The 19,371-nt window shown below is 57.0% G+C and overlaps 1 protein-coding gene and 1 long non-coding RNA gene across 7 annotated transcripts in view; one reads left to right on the forward strand and one right to left on the reverse strand.

The window, feature by feature from the left end:
- ANKRD11 (ankyrin repeat domain containing 11) overlaps window positions 1-19,371 on the reverse strand; it is a 119,584-nt gene that overhangs the window by 12,743 nt on the left and 87,470 nt on the right. For 4 of the 6 annotated variants that reach the window (XR_011561446.1, XM_070770461.1, XM_070770464.1 and 1 more), the window contains 6 exons: window positions 14,248-14,388; window positions 9,885-10,023; window positions 3,160-3,330; window positions 2,862-3,065; window positions 2,240-2,382; window positions 26-173 (listed from right to left, as the gene is read on the reverse strand). Coding sequence is in view for 5 of the 6 variants with exons in the window: in XM_070770461.1 (XP_070626562.1) it covers window positions 26-173; window positions 2,240-2,382; window positions 2,862-3,065; window positions 3,160-3,330; window positions 9,885-10,023; window positions 14,248-14,334 (892 nt within the window). In the remaining variant the exon portion in view is untranslated. Of the gene's footprint in view, window positions 1-25; window positions 174-2,239; window positions 2,383-2,861; window positions 3,066-3,159; window positions 3,331-3,755; window positions 3,853-9,884; window positions 10,024-14,247; window positions 14,392-19,371 lie in introns of all 6 variants that reach the window. The other 2 variants (XM_070770465.1, XM_070770462.1) reach the window with 2 other exon arrangements.
- On the forward strand, window positions 169-4,842 carry LOC139177058 (uncharacterized). Its single transcript, XR_011561447.1, has 2 exons — window positions 169-511; window positions 629-4,842. It is a non-coding gene; the product is annotated as an uncharacterized lncRNA (long non-coding RNA).

A 19,371-nucleotide genomic window follows, 5' to 3' on the forward strand; every position in this document is an offset into this window, starting at 1 on the left:
CCCCGCTCCCCACCCCAGCACTGACCAGCTGAGCTCTCCTCGCTAGACGTGTAGGTGCCCTTGCCCAGAAGCAGGTTCACCATGGTCGGGGAGCTGGCCACCTTCAGCGGTGTCTCGCCCTTCCTGTTGCTCTGCTGAGGGTTCCCTCCGTACCGGAGCAGCAGCTTCACCACCTGTGTAGCAGTGAGAGGCACATCAGGGACGTGAGGAACGTGGAGCAGCCACTGCACCAGCGCCTGCTCATAGGGTCTGAGCATGCTGCCCACCAGGCCTCTCCCCACCACAGACCCATCACACAGGTTCCTGGTATTTGGTCCAAAGTTTTGTACTGGGTAAGGGTGGGGGTGGGAGGGCTGTTTCAGACTAGGGAAAACAAAGACCAAGCTTCCACAAGCAGGTGTATTTCATGTTTTTTATTTTGAAAGTAAGATTGCCTGTTTCTAGTTTGTGCCCAGGACAGCTGAACCCAAGGACAGGCGGACCTGACGTGTCACACCTTATAGAGACGAAGGTCTGTGAGGACCCTGTACCCAGCACGTCCATTGGCACCATTTCCCTGAGGCATTTGCTTCCTTGGTGTCTCTGTGTTACCTTTTTAGTAATAATGTATTTTTATCCCTTCTTTCAGGCCCTGCCATGCCTCATTTGGGATCTTAGTTCCCTGACTCAGGGTGGAATTTGTGCCTCCTGCCGAGTAAGCATGGAGTCCTAAGCACTTGACGTCCAGTTAAGTGGGGTGTAGTTAATGTTTTACCCTCTTTTTTGATGTGGTCCATTTTTAAAATCTTTATTGAATTCGTTAAGATTTGCTTCTGTTTCTGTTTTTCTAGGCTGTGAGGCATGTGGAATCTTCACTCCCTGACCAGGGGCTGAAGTGGTGTCCCCTACATTGGAAAGCGAAGTCTTGACCACAGGCAAGTCCCCTAGTTGATGTGTCTGTCTTGACGAACAAGTGCAGGCTGTTCACAGACACTACTACCGCACACCCGACAGCGACCGTCCAGTGCAGACAGTGTTCAGGTGCGTCAGGAAACCACCGCTCCGTTGCCATCCTTGTTTCAGTCCGGTGGCCTCCCCGCCCCTCCGGCGGCTGGCAGACTGGACAGGGGAGAGCAGTAACTGCCTCTCCACTGCGGAAGCTCCCCTGCCCTCAATCACCACCGTGGACAACCCTGGGGCCAGAGGCTGGGCTCCAGGGCCATGTCCTTGCTGTCTGTCAGCTGAGGGCCAGCCACCCCAGCTGCTGAAGGCCACCATGTTCCCAGCGCTATGGGCCCTCCCTCTAGGACTAGAGCAATGCAGGCCAGTCCCCTTCACATGGAGAAAGGGTCTCTGCTGTACACACCCTTGTCCACCTGTACAGTCCAGGGTCACTTCCCATCTCCTGGTCTTCCAGCTCCCCTCTGCAGAGGCCCCCCGTCCACAGGCCTCTGACTGCTCTCTAACAACAAGTTTAAAGATGAGCTTACAAACGCAGGCCTCATTTCATGTATACCTGCCCACTGACCTGGGGATATTTTTAGCAAATCCTGGATATTTCATGAATTTTTCAGCCTATTTCTCTAAAAGGGCTCTTAAGAAAGAAAAACAAAACCCCTCTCATCTTCCCTAAAAGTTGCCTAATTCCTGACATCAGCACTCTGTCTGATGTCAGGTGTCTGCAGGAGCTTTGGCATCTCGAGCCCTTCCCAACCTCTCCCGGCACCCATGTGTCATTGTCCTATTGTGCCCATCCCCCTGGCCGAGCTGCTGGTTCCCTGGCACCTGCCAGCAGTGACCAGCAGGGCCACCACCAAAGACCAGATGTCACACATCATCACGCTTGCCTCACGTCTCTAGACAGGGGCCTTTTCAGGACACTGCGCTGTGGAAGTGGCCAGACACCCCTGCACGTGTGTCTCCAGTGCTGGGCTGGCACCCAGGCTCACAGCTCTGGGGCTGGTCACACGGTCACCCCGTGTGGCTGCACCCGCCCAAGGTGCCTGGTCTGACAGCACAGGGATGCGGACAGACAGAGCTCCCATTCTGGGGCTGGCCACGCCACCTTCTATCAACCAGCCATACCTGTGTGGCCAGAGCAGAACCCTGACTCACAAGCCATGGCAGGTATGCAGAAAGCTGGGCTGAGCTGGGGTGGGGGGTGGTCAAAGACTCATTTCCTGGTCGCCCTGCCACCAGGAAGGAGAGAGACTAGGAAGCTGCAGCAGGCCCACCCGGGGGTCTGTGGGGAGGCACCCACCTTGTAGTGCCCGTTGTTGGCGGCATCGTGCAAGGGTGTGTCATCATCCAGGCCCTTGGTGTTCACCTCCGCGCCCGCAGCCAGCAGCTGCTTCGCGACATCATAGTAGCCTCGGTTACAGGCCTCATGCAATGCCGTCCAGCCTGGAAACAGACACTCAGCACGTATGTGACTTAACCCTCAAGGCCACTTCCACCTCGGGCGGCACAGGAAACTCTAAGGACGGGCGCCCAGCCTGGGTGTTCTTTCCTGGGGCACCTCTGGGTTGCCCATGACCGCTAGCGGTTAACCCTACAGACTAGGAAGCTGTGAAGGGTCCAGACAGGTGAGCAGCATCATTACACAGGAAAGCAGAGCAGGCCGTGGGTTTGGATAGGCCTCTGTGCAGCAAGCGCCAAGGCCTCCCAGGGAGTGACCACCCCATGGATTTGGAAAAATTCAAGGTAGCACCTCTTAAAATATCAGTATTCCTAAGTTAGGTTTGGATCAAACATACGGGGATCGTGCTCAGCAGGTGTTCTGGGGTCCCAGGCCTCCTGAAGAGGCAGCTCTAGGCACACAGGCAAGAGAAGAGGGTGCTGTGTCAGAGAGTCTGCCCTGGTCCTACCCTCCGAGCGCTCACCCGCAAAGTCCTTGACGTTGACGTCCGCCCCCTCGCTGATAAGCTCCTTGATGCGCCGGGCGTCCCCCCGGATGGCCGCCCGGTGCAGGCGGGTCTCCCCACGCTCGTTCCTCTTGTTCACTTTATCTTTGGTTTTTGAGGCAGAGTTGGGCGTCCCCTTCTGACACACTGTCGACTGGGAGGGGTGCTTTGGTGTCATATCCACTGCAGGCCAAGGAGAGGACGGCAGAGGTTAGCAGGTGGGATCCACCACCGTCCAAGAGAGGGCCGCCCCCAGCCCTGGACCTCCTGGGCTCACCTGGGCTGTTGGCGGATTCCTCGGCCGTCATCTGCATGAGCAGAGCCACCTGCTGGCGCTCAGAGAGAGGGTAGCCAGCGCGGATCCCAGACAGCCCCATGCCGAAGAGCAGCCCGGCCTTGCGAGTGACGGGCTCCTTCCTGATCCGCTTCCGCTCAGGACCCTGCTTCTCTGTGAGGCGTGGGGGAGAGAGGGGACACTTCATGCCACGGAGCCCTCAACCCTGGAGCCTCACCTGGCCGCGCGGGAAGGGAAGGGACAGCTGGCGGCACGCAGGCCACCCGGCATCACCTCTTCTGGCAGTAACCGTGCTGGGGACACGATTCCAACACCTCGTCACCAGCCACTGAAGCCAAGCCTGGCCCCCACCGACCATCCACTGCTCCAGGTGCCTCCCCAGACCGTTCCCTGCACGCCAGGCGGCGGGACGGCCGACCCGAGTCCCCGCTCACACAGGACGGGCCTCGGTCTAGCAACTGCTTGTGCCTGTGGTCCAGGGCCTCCGCCCCACCCGCCTCCAAGACAGTTCAGATGTAAAATGCAAACACAGTTTAGAGACCCATGGAGAGGTCAAGGCTGACTGGGCGGTACTGTACCTTTCTTCTTGCTTCTAGGAGCCTCCATCTCATGCCATGGCGCTTCGAGGAGCGAACCAGCCTTGCAGTACCACGGCGTGGACTGAGCTGGAGGCATCTAAAGGCATCAACACAGAGCACTAACAAGATACGGGGCCAGCCCGGCACCCCTCAGCCTCCTCACAGCAGGCACGCTGCGCTCCTCGGGCCCCTCACACACACCCTGTTGGCCGCAGACAGCCACAGTGCCCGTGTCTTTCACGGGGCAGGGGTGATGGAGAGAAAAGCACTCCAACTCCTGGGATCAGGAGCCCAAAAAAAAGCTCATGGGAACCGGGGATCCACCAAGTCTCAGATCCCTCCCCTGCGTCCCTGTGCGTTTTGGGGGAGCCCCTGTATGGGGTGTCCTAGGCCATGGGGTGCAGACCACAGGGTCGCCACGGGGGGCCACGCTTGAGAGGTTCTCCCTGCACCCCTGGGCTGGGTCAGACCCCAGAGAGAGGCAACGTCGCCACTCCCAGAGCCACACACCTTTACCGCTCACCACCTCAGGCCCTGCAAGTATATCACTTTGCATTTTCTTTTAAGAGTTTTCACTGCCACTTCCTTAAACTGCTTGTTTATAAAAACTACAGCTGTGACTTGCTGACAGTGCTCATCTGTGTCGTACGTGATCACCCCCCAGGCCACCCCACCAACTACTGATTTTTAACCAACCCACAAGGCAGAAGCCCGAGAAAGGAAATTCAGAAAAGATGCTCCTTATCATTGACCAAGAGCCCTGCTCCCCCACAAGCTGTGAAGGCAGTGAGGAGGGGGTGGCGCAGGGGCCCCGGCCTTGCACCAGACATGGCTGGCAGAGCAGGGACCTGGTGGCTCCAAGGAGTCCTGAAAAATGAAGCCATGGTGGATGGCAGTCAAGCCGCAGGGCCTGGCCCAGAAGCTACGCCACAGCTAAGTGGTCACCCAGATCTGTCTGGGCACAGTTTCGCACAGTGGAAGGGTGGCCGTGGGTGTCAGAACCCCTGTGCCCCGCCCCCTGGGAAGGGCCTCAGACAATCGGGGGGGGGGGGGGGGTGGCCTCCCAAGGGCTGCTGCCGAGGGACAATGCAGACATGAATTCCCCAGAGACAAGGACAGAAGCAAAGCCTCCCACCAGGCTGCCCTGCCAAGTCCACGAGGTCGCCCTGGAAGCTAACAAACCAGCGCCACTCCTCTTGGGTTACATAGAGGCCTTCGGGACAGACGCCATGCCCATGACTGTACGACTCCAGAGGAACCTAGCAGAAAGGCCACAGCCGACTCTGTCTTCAAGTGGCTGTGCAGGCAGTGACACCCAGGGCCAGGGGTGCGCCTCAAGGGCTCCACCTGCACAGCTGTTAGTGGCAGCTGAGAAGCACCTGCTGCCCAGACACTGACCCCAGCTGCAAGGCAGGGCCCTGGGGACCCAGGCCTGCAGTCTCAGGAAGAACGAAGGCCACCCACAGGTACACCGAGCACATGGCAGGCAGGACCCCCACCCTCGGGGATGGGAGAGCTGGAGGGCTGAGGCACCCCCAGCAGGAGTCCTCATGTGTGAGGAGGCCTCACCCCACAGGTGGAGGTTTCCCGAGGCTTCACACAAAGGAAGCCCTAAATGTAATCCTATCTCCTGAGATGCCGGCTTCTCCAGACTGAAGTGCGGTTTTTTTCTACAGGCGCAGCGGGTGCCAGTATCTAGAGGAGCCCATGTCTGGCTGGGCTGCAAGTCCCGGATGGAGTGGGCGCCCCCGGAAGCTTGGCCACAGAGGAGTGGAAGCTGGGGTGCTGGCACTGTAGGAGGGCCCGCCTGCCTGACCGCCGTGTCCTGTCAGCACGCACCCACCCCAGAAAGACTTGCAGAGCCTCCTTCCTGCCCTGTGTGACGACCCCAAGGACACGGCAGAGGAAGTGTCCCAGGCAGTGGGCCACTCCCCTTGGTGTTCTGCTAAGGTTTTGTTTCTTACATCCACTCAGAAGCAAAACAGAACCTACAGAAGCCCAGACGGCAGGTGCCAAGTTAAGAGACATGGATACTGACAGGTGCATGTAAGCAGCAAGGGCAGGCCAGGGGGTGATGTGCAGGGGCTGGAGGCGCCGTGCCCCCCTTCTCTGGAGACATGCCCCTTCCCAGGCTGATGAGGGAGTGGTCTCGTGAGCTGAACGTCCCCTCACCACTAGGAAAGCACGACTATGTGACTTGGCACCCTGATTCTCAAGCTTGGTCATCTTGCTGGTCCTCTATGAAGTCAGTGCAGATTTATCATCTCTTCCTGGGACGTGGTCACCCAGCCGTAGCTGCAAGGATTCCAGCAGCCCTCAGGCCTTCGCTGGTGTCCCCCCAAGAGGCCTCTGGAAGATGGCTCTGCTCCCCCAACAACTGCCCAGCTGGGGCTGTGACGAGAGCAGCCCCAAGCACCTCTGTTTCAGAACCTAGCATGCAGAGTTGTGCCCCCCTGACCCCAGCAGAACTGACAGCATCCAGCAGAGAAGAACCCCTGAGTCAGTGGATCGTGGCAGCAAAGACGCAGAGTAAGTTTCGGGGAGAAGACCTCCTTGTGAAACCAGGGCCACCTCTGGCTTTCGGGTGAGCTCTGCAGATGCCTCCCCCTCCACATCCCCTGGTTCTACCTGCCTTCCACTCTGAGTGGGGCCCACTCTCACACCTGCACAGCCACTGGGCGACCGTGTGCTCTTTCCAGAGCCAGGCTGGGCGCCCCAGCTCCTTTCTGCACCTCAGCGAGGGTGCCAGCACCGTGAGGGTTCACACTTTGCTGCCTGTGCTGCTTCCCAGTGCGGGAGCTCCGTCCTCTTGGGGACGCCGTCTGATCTCCTTGAGCCGGCTTCCCCATGCAGCCCCTCCCACTGCTGCCACCTGGGGGTTTGTCCTCGCTTCCACCTCTCCAGACAGAGCGGACAACAGCTGTTTCCAGCAGAGGCCATCCCTCAGGGGCAGGATGGCACGAGCCTGGGAGACCTCGCGGCCCCTGAGCGAAGGACAGCATCCTCTGGCCCAAGGTATCATACGGCCGGCAGGCTGTCCTCGGCCTGTCGCTGCCACCAGAAGCCTGTGTCTGGGGCACAGGGTGAGTACCCATCATCACACAGTCCTAGGCTTCCCGGCAGAGAGGTCTCTCTGGAGACTGGTTTGGCACAACAGTGCCAAAAACAGTGGGGAATCGATGACCCCCTCAGATGTCACCACTGCCTACACTCACTCCACCCTGAAGGCTGGGTGGGCATCCACAGTCCAGGGCTCGGTCACAGCAGGCAGGAGGTGGGGTCAGTGCCAGGCCCTGCCATCCTGACAGTGTCCTATCTCTTGGTCTCAGGAGCACACGGTCCACCACGCAGGACAGAGTCACAGCCAGGCTTCTGACCTAGAAGCCCGCCCGGGCACCGTCCACACGTGGCGCCACCCCCCCCACCCCCCCTGGCCCGTTACGCTCCGGCCTCAGGCCTGTCACCCGGCTGCAGCGAGGACCTGCTTCCATCCGGTTTCCTGCTGCCTCCTTCTCTGTTTAAAGCAAATGACCATCACTGACCAGCGAGAGATATCTGTGTGGCCTTCAGCAAGTCCCTGACCCGAGGCGGGGCGTGGAAGGCAGTCTTTCTCCTCCCCATTCCCGACTAAGGCTTTAGCGCCTGGCGAGGGCGACAGAGTGTATTACACAGGACCAGATGGGAGGCCAGAATCTATGAGGTAAGGTCAGCATGAAGGGACCGAACAACAGGGCTTCCCAACCACTGACCCCAGCTTTCACTTCAGCAACCCCTGCAAACTGAAGCCAGGATTCCAGCAGCACACGGACGGGTCGCCCACTCTGCTGGTCCAGCCCATCTGGAGGCCTCCAGGCACCCCTCAGGCCCCATCCCCAAACCCTGGCGACCAGTAGACAGAGCAGCCACCTGACCCAGACCAAGTGGGCCCAGCCACACCCTCCAGACTCAGCCCGAGATGGAGCTGGCCAGCACCCCACACCAGTCCTGCTCTCACTGGGGTCCTGAGGACTCCAGGGTCATGGCATGGGTGGCTCACAGAGTGTTACTCTGCTTTGGTCCATGCCCAGCAGGTGGCCAAGCGCCTGTGTGGTCACACAACTGGCCTCCAGCACTCAGTAGGGCATGTTCTCAAAACTCCAGAGCCCAGCACATCCCCCCAGAACAGGCCCTGCCCCTCAGGGAAGCCACGTGCAGCCATCTCTGTCCCCAGGTGGAGGCAGTGAGACTGTCGTGAGACTAAACAGGAAGCCTGGTGTGTGGTGGTCAGGTAGGTGTGTGTAGAGCTAAGCTCTGGGCGGGGGGAAAAAGGCAGAATAACCTGAAGCAGGTCCCAGTCCCACCAAGACTGGCACTGGGCAACAGCAGCAGGCAGGAGGATGCCCCTTCTGGACTGTCCTGGGTGCATGTTCTCAGCAGGCTGGCCCCCAGGGCAGGGGTGGGGGTCTGGGACACAGCTGAGGAGACGCCACTGGTGGCTCAGAACCAGGCTGCATCTCCCAGCAGGGGGCGCCGGAGGGACACGGGCACTCGCCAGGGAGCCCCGACTGCAGTCGGGGAGGGATGGGGATGACTGCAGCCCCTGGCCTCTTGGGGAGGACTTCATCCCGCCCAGATGGCTGGTCACCAGGAAGGGCAGACGGGTCAGTGACCAGGGCTGCAGGCGAGGTGCCCAGTACTGACCCAAAGGACATGACGCTCCCCGTTACTGGAGTCTGGTTTGCCCCATGAACAAACCAAAGAGGTAAGAGAGCTGCGCAGTGGGCCCCTGGGGGTCACAGTCACCCCCTGCTCCAGCAGGCAACTCATACCCTGCTGTTGAAGGGTCACTGGTCCAGTAGGACCTGTCCCCAAAGGGGCGATGATGACCAGGAGGAGGGTGAGTGCTCCGTGTTGGGTCTCTGCACACAGTCACCCCACAGGCCTTGTGCTGAGGTGCTCCCAGCCCCCGGCCACCCCCTCCTGGGGCAGCAGTCTTCCTGTGAGTGGCAGGAAGGCCTTGCAGGAGGACACTGACCTGCAGATACCCAACAGCAGCACTGCCCTGCACAAACCAGGACTGGCCGAGGCGCTCAAGCCTGAGCACGTGTCTGGGCCGGCTGTGTCCTCTGCACCAGACCTGACCCAGAGGGTCCCTGGGAGGATGCCCACGACTCTCCTTGTGAAGGACCCCATGGAGGCTGGACCATGGGAGCTGGACCACGACTTCCCAGTAAAAAGTCGTACCCCAGCTGGCACTACCACCCTCACCACCTGCAGCACCTGCCTGCAGCGCACGAGCCCATGTGCTGACTCAGGACTGGGGGCCCAGGGGCCACACGCCGGGGGCGCCTGTGCAGGAGCTTGAGGAGGAATAGACTCCTTCCAGGCTTCTCCCTCTGCCACTTCTCCCAACTTTCTACGTCTATCTCATTTCTGTGCCTGTACTTGTCCTGTGACCTGACGCAAATTCTCACACAGCAGGGCCTGCATCCCACTTCATCCTGGCAGGACCTCCGCTCCTTCCCCCGTGGCTGCATCCTGGGGGAAGCAGGACCCCCTCGCGGCGCCATGGATTCGCCCATGCTTGCCCCTGGCTCAGACGATCGGCAGGCTGGGAAGGCTCCAGCCCCAGGGCCAAGAGGAGGGGAGTGAGCTGGCCAGCAGGGGGGCCAGGTTCTTGCCCGGACCCAGCTCGTCCCTGTGAGCAGCTCAAGACGAACAGCCCTGGGAGCACGGGCAGTGTGTCTCCAGTCCTCCTGCACGCACTCCACCACACGTGAGGGAAGACGGCACTCGCTTCTGCCCGTTTCACAGTACCCTTTGGCTTTTACTTCAAACAACTGGGTTAATTTATGTGCGTCAGCAGCCCTGAGGGGAACCCGTTTATCCTCCCATATAAAGCTCTCCGGAGGCTGAACAGAGTGCAGGTGCCTGGGAGCTCAGAGGAAGAGGAGCTGGTGGTCACACACACGGTGGACAACACGGGAGGCCCCTGGGCTGGGGCGATTCTCTGCAGGAAACCTTCCCTGTCGGCTCCCAGTCACCCCGCCATCAGTAAAGAGCCTCGCCCAGCACCCCTCGCAGGCCTTCAAGAAGGACCCCCCGGAGTCAGCGCAGAGCCCAGGCTGCGAGGGTGGGCAAGAATGGTACCTGTGTCCGAGTCCTTCTGTTCTCCATTGGCCCCCACGGTGAAGGGCAGCTTCCTCTTGGGCGCGCGCTCTCTCACCTCCTTCCCACCATCACTGCGGTCCAGCTTTGGGGTCTTGGTTAGAGAAACTTTATCTTTGTCCTGGAAAAAAAGAAAGTTAACACCTTCAGACACCATCCCCGAATTAAAGTTTCAATGTCCTCACATCTACAAGGACTTCACTTCCTGTGTCAGGAGAACACACTTCATACTTGGTAATGGAGCCTTCTACCCGCCAGCCATGGCACTGCTCCTGGGACGGACCTGGAGGTGAGCAAACACACCTTCAGAGAGGCTTGACCAATGGTGCCACTGTGCACTGTAAAGCCTCCCACTGGACAGGAGCATGTCTACCCAAGACAATGGGCTCCCCTTTCTGTGAAGCCTGGTCTCCCCACCTTCCCATGGGCAGCCCCCTGCCTGTTCCATGCTCTAGTCATCTCTGCCCTCGCTGCAGGCCTGTGACCCTGCAGGCGGCCCCAGGGTGGGCGGCCCACCCCAGCGCAGGAGCTGGCCTGGATGGTGGTGGGGTGTGGCCATCACTCCCAGCCCTGCTGGCCTCTCAGCAGGTTAAGGACCCAGAAGCCCGCATTCCAGCCCCATCCAGGGAAGTCCAGTCACGCATCTGCCTTGGTGTCACTGTCTGCAGAACCGGAGGTGATGCCTGCCTCGCAGGAGGGGTGGAGGGCTGAGACTCCACAAGGCCCCACCCAGAAAGAGCAGCACGCAGAGCCCTGTGAGTGGGGTGGGACGGGGCGCACTCCAACTACGCAGTGCCCGGCTCATGGGCCCACAGGGCGCCACACAGGCCGTTGGGCTCGCGCTGACACGGAAGACAGCACTGCTACCACCATGCGGCTCCCTTCCCCAGCAGCAAGCTTTCTTTCTGGAATCCTCCCCACACACACCACCCTCACAACACCGAGGCCCTCAGGTGATCCTGGGAGGGGACACTGAGGCCTGGACGCCACACAGCCCTGTCTCCTGGGGCCCCAACAGCCCTCTGGTCTTGGAAGGTAACAAGACACCCTGGGTGACCAGGGGTCCCACCAAAGCACACCACAAGCTGCAGGGGCATCTGGAGTGCACAGAAGGTCCAGCTAGGCGAGGCCCGACACAGGCCCACCTGTCCCCACCTGCACCCCACCCCTGCCAGAGAACAGACCCACCAGCTAAGCCCCAGGAGCCTCATCACCTTCTCACCAAGAAAACTCCTGGCCCAGCCGATGACTCTGATCTTTAGACATAAAAAAGATAATCTAAATCACAATGTCAGAAATGCAAAACATTTGAAAAATCAATGTAATGCACATTAAGAAAATAAAGTACAGAAACCATGACCCTCTCAACTGCAGAAATGGCCTGAGTCGTCCTGACACCACCCCCCAGGACACTGTGAGAAGGGTGTCCCCACTTGACACAGGCTCCGCTGCAAAAGACGGGGTTCAAGGCGAGAATACCTATAATTACAACTACTGAAAAACAAAACCACTTTTTAATGAGCAAAAAAATACGAGCGTGCACTTAAGAAAGTGCCTCCACTCCAGCACAGCCATGGGTGGGGGCGCCCACCCAGACAACAGCCTTAGGGGGTGGCTCCTCCAGTCAGAGCAGGCCCCCCCGCAAACCCTGATCTTCCTGAGGGATGGCAGGATTGGACACCTCGAAGAATAATGAGGAATATACAGTCCAACTCTTCAGACTGGTGAGTGGGTGAGGGAGGCTGCTGGACAGAAAGTGGGCGGTTCCTACACGCTACAGACAGCTAGGAAGTCACACTGAAGCATGCCGTGTTAATATCGAGAGACATCACACACAGGAATAAACCTAACAAAAGATGCTCAAGGCCTCTATGCAGCCGACAAATATCCCTGAGAACAGAAACAGGACTGATAAAACGGAGGCCACCTGTGTTCATCACTGTTAACCCAGCAAATCTCCCAAACACATCTTTGCATTCAGAGCAGTCAAAGCCCAGCAGATCCACCTTTTCCAAAATGTACATGGAAACCAAAGGGGCAAGAATAACAAGCACAATTCTGGAGAACACTGAAAGCGGACAAGTTAAATTACCAGGTACCAAGATAACACAACAGGTGGCCCTAAGCTAAAGGCCAAAGGTCCAGAGCAAAGAGCAGAAGTGAGCCCCACGTGACCACCACAACCCAGGAGGAACGGACAGCCTTCCAGTGACAGTGACCAGGTGGACATCCGTGGGAAGAAAATAAACATTGACCTTCCTTCGCAGCTCAAAACAAAACTGAGTCCAGACAGATCACAGAGAGCCTGTAGACAACAGGAAAACACGTGTCTGTCTATAAACGTCACTGAGTGTCAGCATGGATCGCGTCCACCTCGACCAGGTTCTGGGGTGCAGAACTGTGCAGTCACTTTGCAAAGTGAAAGTGAAGTCGCTCAGTCATATCCAATTCTGCGACCCCATGGACTGTAGCCTACCAGGCTCCTCCATCCATGGGCTTCTCCAGGTAAGAGTACTGGAGTGGGTTGCCATTTCCTTCTCCAGGAGATCTTCCCAACCCAGAGATTGAACCCAGGTCTCCCGCATCGCAGGCAGACACTTTACCATCTGAGCCCCTGGAGGAGCAGTCATTTTGACCAACTAGTAAACCCTATCTGTCACCTCTGCAGAAAACCCCCCAATGTACGTGTGCTCACATCCCAGACCTGCATCCGCACAACGGAGGTGGAGCTGAACATCCACACAGCGGACACCACGCAGCCCCAGAGGGAGAACCTTCTTCTTGACAGCAAGAGCCTATCCACGGGAAAGCAGCAAAAATCCCTGCCGTGGGTCCACATGCCCTGTGGCCAGGGAGGCATGGTTAGCGCAGAGGTTTGAGGGGGGCGGGATGGCCCCCAAGGACACTGGCGGTGCTGTGAAACCTGGTCTCGATCATGATGCTCCCAGGTTCTAGAAATGAAAGGTGCATTTCTACTTCAATAAAACTTGAGTACCTAGCAGCTGGCTAACAGTGTGCAGAAACACACTGTGCACACTGCTTTGGGCTGTGGGCTTGCCTCCTCACGCCCACTGCCCACAGCTTCCTGAAAACCCCTGGGCGCTCCTCCGCAGACACCCCCCCACCCCAAGTCTGGGTGCTCATCACTCTCAAGGTCGGACCCATCCCTTCCCTCATGGAGTCCGCTGTGGGCACACGTGGCTGTCACACAGCTGTGCCCGGTGAGCACAGGGAGCTACAGCCCAGGTCCTGCAGAGCGGGGCAGGGTGAGGGCTGGACTGGGAGCAGAAGGGGCTCACACGCGGCACAGTTTGTTCCTTGAGGCTTTTTCTCTATTCCTTCTGTGCCCTCACAGTCAAGCAGCAGTCCCCAGGTGACACCTGCCTCGCAGGTCACGGGGACCACCGGAGTCCATCCAGGATGGCAAAAGCCTGTCCCTTCGCTGCCACCAGAAAGCCTGTCTGGGGACCTCCCTGGTGGTCCAGAGGTTAAATTAACACTCTGCGCTTCCAGTGGAGGGGGCTCAGGCTCAACCGCTGGACGGGGAACTAAGATCTGGCAGACCCCTGCCCCTGCCGCCCTTCCTGGGCTTCAGCATCTGCACGTGGATCCTGAGAACCAGCGCTCCTACAGTTTCCCAGCATTCAGAGGAGCAGGGAGTCTGAGGCCTCGTCCAAGACCTGCTCGAAAACCACACGACGAAGCAGCACCAAGCCACACCCAGCTTCCACATGAGGTCATTTGTGTACCACCCCCTCCTTCTGGACAGGAGCCAGGGCATGGGCCACAGACCGCCTTTGCAGGTGGCCCTCCCTCGGGAAGGCTGCGAGTCTGGGATTCTGCAGACCGGCCTGGAGGGGACACTGGGGTCACGGTGCGTGGAGCACACGGCACACACACTGCACAGCCCCGAGCCCAGGGCACCAGCACGCTAACAGGACACAAGGGTGCAGGTCGACATCCCATTTCCTGTTCATACTGGGTCAAGCAAAACTGGGAGTCCAGTTGCCCAACAGTGTCTCGGTTAGGACTGCCCACACAGCCACTGTCACATCTGGCCTGCTCACAGCTGAGGTCAGAACCCGGGGTCCTGGGGTCTCTCAGACAGGCACCAGCTTCTGTCCATGGACCTAGTGCTGAAAGCACTCTGCTGCCAAACGACAAACACATCCTTCAGAGGAAGCTGGTGTTGTCATCCACAGCCACCCCAGACCACGGCAGCTCCTCCCACACTGGCCCCAGAGGGGGCCCGACACCAGCGCCCTGCGCTGGGGACAAGCAGAGCAGCCCAGGCAGGCAGGCGGGCGACACCCGGGTCTGACCCTGTGCGGATGCGGGAGCTCACCTTTTTTCCGGGCTGCTTCTCCACCATGTCGCTGCTCAGGGAACGCTCTTCCTGCTGTGGGGTTCTAGAACACCCACCCTTGGGCATCGTTTCTCCTCACTGGGCCTTCATTCACGCCGCCATCGCTTCATCATCAACCGTCTGCTTCAAAACAGAGGCATGGGATTAAGGTTCGGTGACCCCACAGGAAACCCAAGCACCTCCAGTCAGCGTTGCACGATGCATGGGTGCAGTGGCTCTTCTGAAGGGGTCCCCTCCCCCGTCAGGGTCCAGAACAGGGCTTCTCCTGACGCACCACCCAGTGGCCAGCCCAGCAGGGCACTGTCTACACCCCACGACAGAGAACACGGTGGGGCCTTGGGGTTCACGTGGGAGTCCAGCTACCAGGCAACTAGAGACCCCACTGCATCCCACGGAGTCGGTCAGTCCCACCCACCACCCTCCCCGCAGAAACCCAGCAGAGGCTCTGCCCGGCTTGATGTCTCACTACCGCGTGCCGCTCCCTGGCCGCCCGGCACGTGCCAGCCTCTCTCTGCACCTGTTCACGAGTCTCTTCCGCCTGCGGCCGCACTGACCCAACCCAAGCTGAGCCTGCCCAGCGTGGACAGTGCCGCACATCCCGTCCATCACGCCCAGGCTGTTCACTGTGTTTGGCAGAAGGAACAGGGAAAAGAAGCACTGCTCTGTCTTCCTGGCAGTGCCCTCCTCAGCCCTCATCCTCACAGTCAGAGAAAGCGTGTCACACCAACCAGATCACACCCCCAGGGCCTGCCGTGCTGGACGAGGGTCTCACACAGCTCACCAGAATTAGAATCAGAATCAGCCTCTGCTCTGAACGGCTTTTCAAACATACTGTTCGGAAGCATCTGGAGTGGGAGCTCCAACCTGCCCTTCACCAGCCTCCCAAGAACCTGTCTTCTGTCTCCACGTCAACTGGTAAGAGTTCACCAAGGACCCCCAGCTTGTAATGGGCTGACACAATCTGGTGGCACAGCACCACACGAGGGCCCAGGTTCACTTCCGCACATCCCAGGGCTGAGGCCGGAAATGGCATTTTCTGTCTACAATTGAAACTGGGAATTCCCAGCTTTCTTCTACTTTCCTACTACAAAACTGGACCATCTCAGAACCTGACTCAGGACAGTGGCTGAAGCTCCATACTACCTGGGAACTCATCAGTAATGTTTCCATAACAACTTAAAAGATTATGAAGATAAATTTTTTTAAAAACTGACTGCCTAGTCTCAAGATGAGAAAAATTGAGCCAAGGAGCCCTGGGACACTCGCCCCTCTTGCTCCAAGACATGGGTACCTCTGAGCGTGTGTGGCCACCTCACAGATCCATGAGTCCTGGACCCTGATCTCGCGGTGTCCAGACCAGGAGGGCATGCAGAGGCCAGTCCACACTTTTAAAACTTGTCTTAGTACACGCCCTGTGGATCTGAGTTGCACAAAGCCAGGCCACTCTTCACTAACCTTGTTTCCTTTTGTAAAATAGTTACTTTTCAGTAAAGGTCTGCTGTGGCAAACCCTCAGGCATGTGAGGATTCAGGCCCAGCCACTGAGCACCTGTGTGGCGACCCCGGGCACAGGGAGGAGCAGGGAGGACTTGCTGTCGGGAGCACGGTCAGGAAACCACACAGTGATCCCTGTGCAGAAGCCCATGTCGGCAGGAATAAAGTAGGAGAAAATCTTGTAGAAAGAAAGAAAGAACCCTGCTAATAAACCTAACAAGGAAAGCAGAGAACCTCAAGTTCCATAAATAAACATTAATTTAAAAAATTAATGTCACAGTTTTTAAAAAACTGCCTGACGCTGACACGTACCCCCACAGGCCCAGCCCAGGGCAGGTGAGCTGCACTCCCACTGAGGACTCTGCTGCCGGCAAAGTCCACATGCAGAAATGGCAGTGGTTCCCCCCATTCCAGCCCCGCCACAGAACCCACAGACCAGCAAGAACATGCACTGGACGGCAGAGAACGTCTCCGCAGCCTCAAGGTAAAGACGACGCGTGCAGAGCCAGAACACTGACCACAGTGGCCAAGTCTGCAAATTCTGACACCTGGAGAACAGCACGTTTTGTTCATTAAAGGTCGCCATCCCACAGGAGAAGAGGGCGCTTCCTACACACGCACCTGCCAGCAAGCCCTTAGGCAGCCTCTGCAGAGAGCACCCTCCAACCGGCAAGCCAGAGAGTGGACGTCCACTGCAGACATGGACGCAAGACTTAAATAGGCCCTTCACAAGAGAGGAAATCCAGATGAGAAATGCAAACAAAAACCAAAACAAGATACAGAACATCAGCAAGGACACAGAGCAGAACTGACATCCTGACAGGAGCACGGACAGAGCCACGCACACAGCCCCACCACACAGGCACCAGCGGCCCCAGGGGCAACTGAGTCACACAGGCCCAACCATCTCACAAGTCACGGGGGGAAAAGGGCATACTGTCTGTCTGCCTAACTGAGGCGACAGGACGACTAAGACATCGAGTGGTGATCGCTGTACAAATGTGGAGGGGAGTCACGCCCGGGAGTGTGACAGGAGTTTTCTACACAAAGGCCACACCCATGTGCACTTTGTGAGAATGAGATTCTACATTTTTATCAATATTTTGCAGATTTTTAGATGTTATGTTACATTTCACAGTAATCAAGTTTAAAATGCTGGTTACGGACAGACTGCACCCTAGGAGGTGATCAGAAAGTGGGGGGCTGGTTGCCAGGCTCTGTCCCAGGACCAACTCCCTTCTGGGGGCCCCATGCCTCGTACAGAAGGGCAGGTCACTGGACACAGGGCACAGCAGCTCAGGGCTCCCAGGCTGCAGGGAGACCCTCCCCTTGCACAGAGCACATGACAAGCCACTGTAACTGCGGCCAGAATGGAAACGAAAACCTGATCAATTAAAGGTGAACACACAGCTCTGAAGATGGGGGTGAAGGGGCTGCAAACGCAGGAGGAAAAACAGCCATCTTACACAGAAGGACCAAGATGCACAGGAAATGCAGGAGAAGACAGGGACAGGCTGGCACCCGCCTGAGAACTCAGGTGACCAAGAGCACAGGGGGCAAGTCCACACACCTCCACGGCTGATCCACAGAGAAACAAAGTGACAGAGATGACCAAGAGACAAAAGCACAAGCCAGAGGAAGACCAGACTGAAGGCCCAGAGGAGGACAGCTCTGGGGAGAGACAGGACAGGAAAGTGGCCCTGGGTGACCCTGCAGCACTGCTAAAAGCCAGGGACACAAAGCCCACCCACTAGGCGGCTGCAGGACAAATGGAGAGAAGAGCCAGCACCAGGTCCAGAGTAACCCCCACAGGGTCACCACGTGGAGAAGGTGACCAGAGAGGTTGGACAGCGACGCTGGTGTTAGAAACCTGCAAACCTGGTTCAGTGCTCAAACACTAATCAACATAACCCACCACATCAACAGGTCAGAGAAGAAGAATCACCCAATCCTAACAACTGATGCAGAAAATGTGTCTGGCATTCAAAGCCTAAGACTTTGAGGCCCAAGCCCTCGGCACCACAGGGTCCAGGAACCGCTCAGAGAGAGGAGGGGCGTGGACAGCACCTCAGCCAGCATCGCCCTGACAGTGAGACACGGGACACGCCTCCCTCCCACTCCCGCTTCTGGACATCGTCCTTGAAGCACCAGTCAGAGGATGAGGAAGAAAAGGGGGAAAAGACACAAACTAATTGGGACGGAAAATAAAACATTCTACTTGATAACGACATGACTGTCTATCTGAAAAACTGCAAGGAATCAACCAAAAACTCCACGATACAGTGAGCTCAAAGAGGCTGCAAAATAGCAGATCAACACACAAAAATCCACCCTATGTCTACTAACTAGCAAGAACATGTAAAAACAACAAAAACACAGTATCATTAACAAGTGCTCCAAATAATAATGGGAATTCAGGTATACATCTCAAAAAAAACTATAAAAACCTGTACAAATTTTAGGAACCGTAGAAGAAATCTTTGAGGCAGCGTTCTTAGACACGACACCAGCAGAGCCATTCATTCAAAAAGGGAAACACCGGTCCTCTGCATCTCAACCAAACTGAAAGCCGCCCAGTGAAGACCGGATTTACAGGATGAAGAGACAAACTGCCCACCACAAGTCAGACGAATGACCAACATCCAAACAGAAAATGGACAAAAGACACAAGCGACACAAGCAGACTCTTCACCAAAGGAGAACATGAGCATGAGAGGGAGTCTGGGGGCGTGCCCGGAGATGCAGCTCACGTCCTGCGTGCTTCCTGACCATACTCGGCCCCCCGTTGCTGCAGCATGTTCAGCAACCATGTTTTAGGAAGTGGAGTAACACACAGCACAGAGCGCCAGGAGGCACCACACTCACAGCTCATGAAGTCACTGTGAGCGTGTTCCCAGGGTGTGCCAAGGGCAAAGACAGAAACAGACGGTTTTCCTCACAACGAGAGCTGTCAGGACATTTCACAAACACTGGCCTAAGTGGGTAAGGACAGAAATCTGTTGCTTTTCTTATACACTAATAATGAACTGTCAGAAAGAAAAAAATCCCATTTTGAATGGCATGAAAGAATACCTAGGAATAAAACTTATCTACAGAGATGAAAGATCTATACTGTAAAAACTATAAAACACTGGTGAAGGAAATTGAAGGTGATATAAAAAAATGGAAAGATATCTTATGCTCTTGAGTTGGGACAAATTAATACTGTTAAGATGGCCAGATGACCCAAAGCAATCTACTGGTTTAACGCAATCTCTATCATAATATCTATGACATTTCCCACAGAACTAAAACAAATAACCCTAAAATTTACCCAGAAGCACAATTTTTGCCAAATTGCCAAAGCAGTCTTTTTTTTTTTTTTAAAGGCTGCTTTGTATGGCCTGCAGGAGCGTGGTTCTCCAACCAGGGATCACACCTGTGCCCCTCATCCAGGGAGCACAGAATCTTAACCACTGGATGGTGAGGGAGTTACTGCCAAACCAGCCCTAAGGCGAAGGGACAAAGCTGGAGGAATCATGCTCCCTGACTTGAGACTAGATTCTAGAGCTCCAAAAGTCAGAACAGTATGGCACTGACAGAGACAGACATTTAGATCACAGATCAGTGT

This window comes from Bos indicus, chromosome 18 (genome assembly GCF_029378745.1).
Source record: "Bos indicus isolate NIAB-ARS_2022 breed Sahiwal x Tharparkar chromosome 18, NIAB-ARS_B.indTharparkar_mat_pri_1.0, whole genome shotgun sequence".
Lineage (NCBI taxonomy): Eukaryota > Metazoa > Chordata > Mammalia > Artiodactyla > Bovidae > Bos > Bos indicus.